At 65.9% G+C, this 3,067-nt stretch overlaps 1 protein-coding gene across 1 annotated transcript in view; it reads right to left on the reverse strand.

The window, feature by feature from the left end:
- FUT7 (fucosyltransferase 7 (alpha (1,3) fucosyltransferase)) overlaps window positions 1–3,067 on the reverse strand; it is a 6,439-nt gene extending 3,372 nt beyond the window's left edge. The window contains 2 exon segments of the mRNA XM_015572340.1: window positions 2,713–2,810; window positions 2,997–3,067. Of these exon segments, the coding sequence (XP_015427826.1) occupies window positions 2,713–2,810; window positions 2,997–3,067 (169 nt within the window).

Genomic DNA, 3,067 nt, shown 5'->3' on the forward strand with positions numbered 1-3,067 from the left:
GCCCCCCCCCCAGGGCCTGCGCCCGCCCTGCCCCGTGGGAACCTGCCGCCTGTGAAACGGGCTTCGAGGTTTGGCCCAGAAACAGGTCAGAACGAGAGGCCCTGGTTGGAGAGAGGTGAGAGGCCTGAGTCAAAGGGAAAGTGGGGGCCCCCTCATGCCAGCTCCTCCCCGACCTTATGACGCACTGGGGTGCAGGCGGCACCGACTCGGCTCACAGCTCCCCCACCCCCGTCACGCTGCCACTGAGCCCTCCCGGGGGCACCAATTGCAGCTGAAACCAGGGGCTGGGCCCACACAGAGGGCGGGCAGCTGCCCCTGGTCACCACCCCTGGCAGACGACACACTGCAGCCCCAGACCCAGGGGCACCCCGGGAGAGAGGGCCAGCGCCCAGCTGCCCAGCTGCCCAGCTGCCCTGGGGGTTGGCCGGCACAGGGCAGAGTGCAGACTCATGCCCGGGGCCCCCTGGTGGCCGTGCCCAGAGCTGCCTGGCTCCGAGGGAGTGAAGGCGGCAGAGGGAGCCCGAGGGAAGGTTTCTCAGGAGGAGAGAGGGGGTGGGGGGAGTGGGGGGGTGGTTCAGGGCCGCCCTTCAGGAAGGTGGGTGCACTGAGGCTGAGGTGCAGCCAAGGGGGCAGCACTGGGTGGTGCCAGGAGCCACGGGACCACCTGGGCCCAGGGTGTCCTGCAGGCGCCAGCCCCTCCCCTCCTGTGCCTTCCCTCCCCGGCTCCCAGGCTTGGGACACAGCCACAGCCTGTCCGTGAGGAGCCCCGGGACCTGCTGAGGCTCCTCCAGGGACCTCCCAGATGTGCCCGACTCTGGCTCACCCCTCCTGCTCTGTACTGAGCCCCAAGACCCACTCCTGGGGTGGGGGCAGGTTTGCCGCCGGGGAACTCAGAATCCGGAGTTGGTCAGGATTTGGGTCTCCGGAGTCCCGGTGGCACCAGGGCCTCCCTGAACCCTAAACCCTGGCCGCAGGGCAGCCCCCCACTCCCCCAGCTTGTGGTCAGGGCACATGCCCAGGTTGCGGGCTCGATCCCCAGTGTGGGGCGAGCAGGAGGCAGCCAATTGTTGATTCTCTCTCGTCATTGATGTTTCTCTCTCTCCCTTGCCCGTCCTCTCTGAAATCAATAAAAATATACATTTTTAAAAGCAGGGCTGGCTCTGAGTGAGCCTGGGGCCAATGAGCCGCTGGGAGCCAGGCGGGCAGCGGGTGCTGAGCTGCTCAGGGCCTGTGCCAGGCCGTGGGCTGAGGGAGGCCCCCTGCCCAGAGGACCGCAGCCCCTGCTCACTCCCCTGCCCCAGGCCTGCCGGCTCCTCTCATAGCAGCTGCCACTGGACGGGGCACCCTCTCTGCTGGGCAGCAGGGACTCGGGGGACAGGGAGGGGCCCCGAGGAGGGAGAAGACAGGACATACAGGTGGCTGCTCTGTCCCGGCCGGGGCAGCAGGAGGTTGGAAAGGTGAGTGTCAGGACCCCAAGGACTGACCCAGAGCTCCCGGGACCTCCTGGCTCCGGGTCTGCAGGATCAAGCCGGCGAGACGGACGGGCCTGGGCCGGACCCGCCGGGTGCCAGGCGACCTTTGCCCGGAGGCCTGCAGCTCTCCGCACCCCGTTTTACCTCCCTGATGGCACATGTGAGATAGCAGCGGGCACCACCCACCCTCATCCCACCCGGGCGCCCACCCCTGGCACCGCCTCCTCCCATGGCTGAGGGCCGCCCGAGGCCACAGGCCAGGGGTCCGGGGCAGGAGGGACGTCCCAGCCTGGGTGGGCTCTGGTCCGAGAAGCCTGCTGCTTTAGAACAACCATTAGCTCTAAGCAAGGGCCCACCCGACCCCCTGCCCGACCCCACCTGTCCCTCCTCTGGGGCCCCCCTGTCCCCTCAGGGCTGCCCCCATCACCTAGGGCCAGCGGGCCAGCGATCTCCAGGCCCCACCCTCAGGAACCTCGCAGGTTCTTTATAATGGCTACTTTAGTTTCTGGGTTGTTTTTTCAAATATGTTTTTACTAGAGGCCCGGTGCATGAAATATGTGCACTGGTGGGGGGGGTCCCTCAGCCCGGCCTGCGCCCTCTCACAGTCCAGGAGCCCTCGGGGGATGTCCAACTGACTTAGCAGAGGCGGGAGAGGTCGGCTTCTGGCTGAGTGGTGCGCACTGACCACCAGGGGACAGCTCCTGCGTGGAGTGTCTGCCCCCTGGTGGTCAGTGCGCATCACAGCAACTGGTCGTTCTGCCGTTTGGTTAATTTGCATATTAGGGCTTTATTATATAGGATTGATTTCAGAGAGGAAGGGAGAGGGAGAGATATAGAGACATCAATGACGAGGGAGAATCATGGACCGGCTGCCTCCCGCACGCCCCACACCGGGGATCGAGCTTGCAACCGGGCCTGTGCCCTGAGTGTAACTGAACCATGACCTCCTGGTTCCTAGGTGGATGCTCACCCACTCAGCCAGGCCGGCCGGGCTACCCAGCCCTTTATGTCATACGCGGGAAGGGATTTTAAGGGGGCAGCAGCAACTCCAGATCTGCCTGGCCCTGCACCCTCCCCACCCCCCTTGAGGCAGACGTGTCAGAGGGGTGAGGCCTAGAGGAGAAGGATGGGGTGGCAAGGATTGCCCCCAGCAGGGCCCAGAGGTGCCCCTCTCTCTGGGGTGGTTGAGGCCTCAGGCCCACCCCCGTGACCCCAGAGGCCGAGGGTGTGTCTCCAGCACCAAAGCCCAGATCTGAAAGCGCTTTAAGGGGCTTGTCTCCCGCATCCCCATCCATGCTGGCCTCAGGGTGCCCCCCGCCCTCCTCTGGGGGTCCACACCTAGGGGACAGGTGCAGGGGGAACAGAAGTGTCCTGTCCCCACAAGGGGTTTCCGGCGGGCGCCCCAGTCCAGCCACAAGAACGGCCAAGGGTCAGAACGTGGTTTCTTTATTGGGAAATGCGGGTCCCTGGCTCCCACCCGTGCGCCGTGGGGTCCTCAGGGGGTGGGCACGGTCTGCCGGTCACTGCGGGGGCGGTGGAGGCGGCAGGGGTGCGGTCAGCGAGGAGTGGTCGAACAGCGGGTTGCGCACTTCCAT

Source organism: Myotis davidii, unplaced genomic scaffold (assembly GCF_000327345.1).
Source record: "Myotis davidii unplaced genomic scaffold, ASM32734v1 scaffold609, whole genome shotgun sequence".
NCBI lineage: Eukaryota > Metazoa > Chordata > Mammalia > Chiroptera > Vespertilionidae > Myotis > Myotis davidii.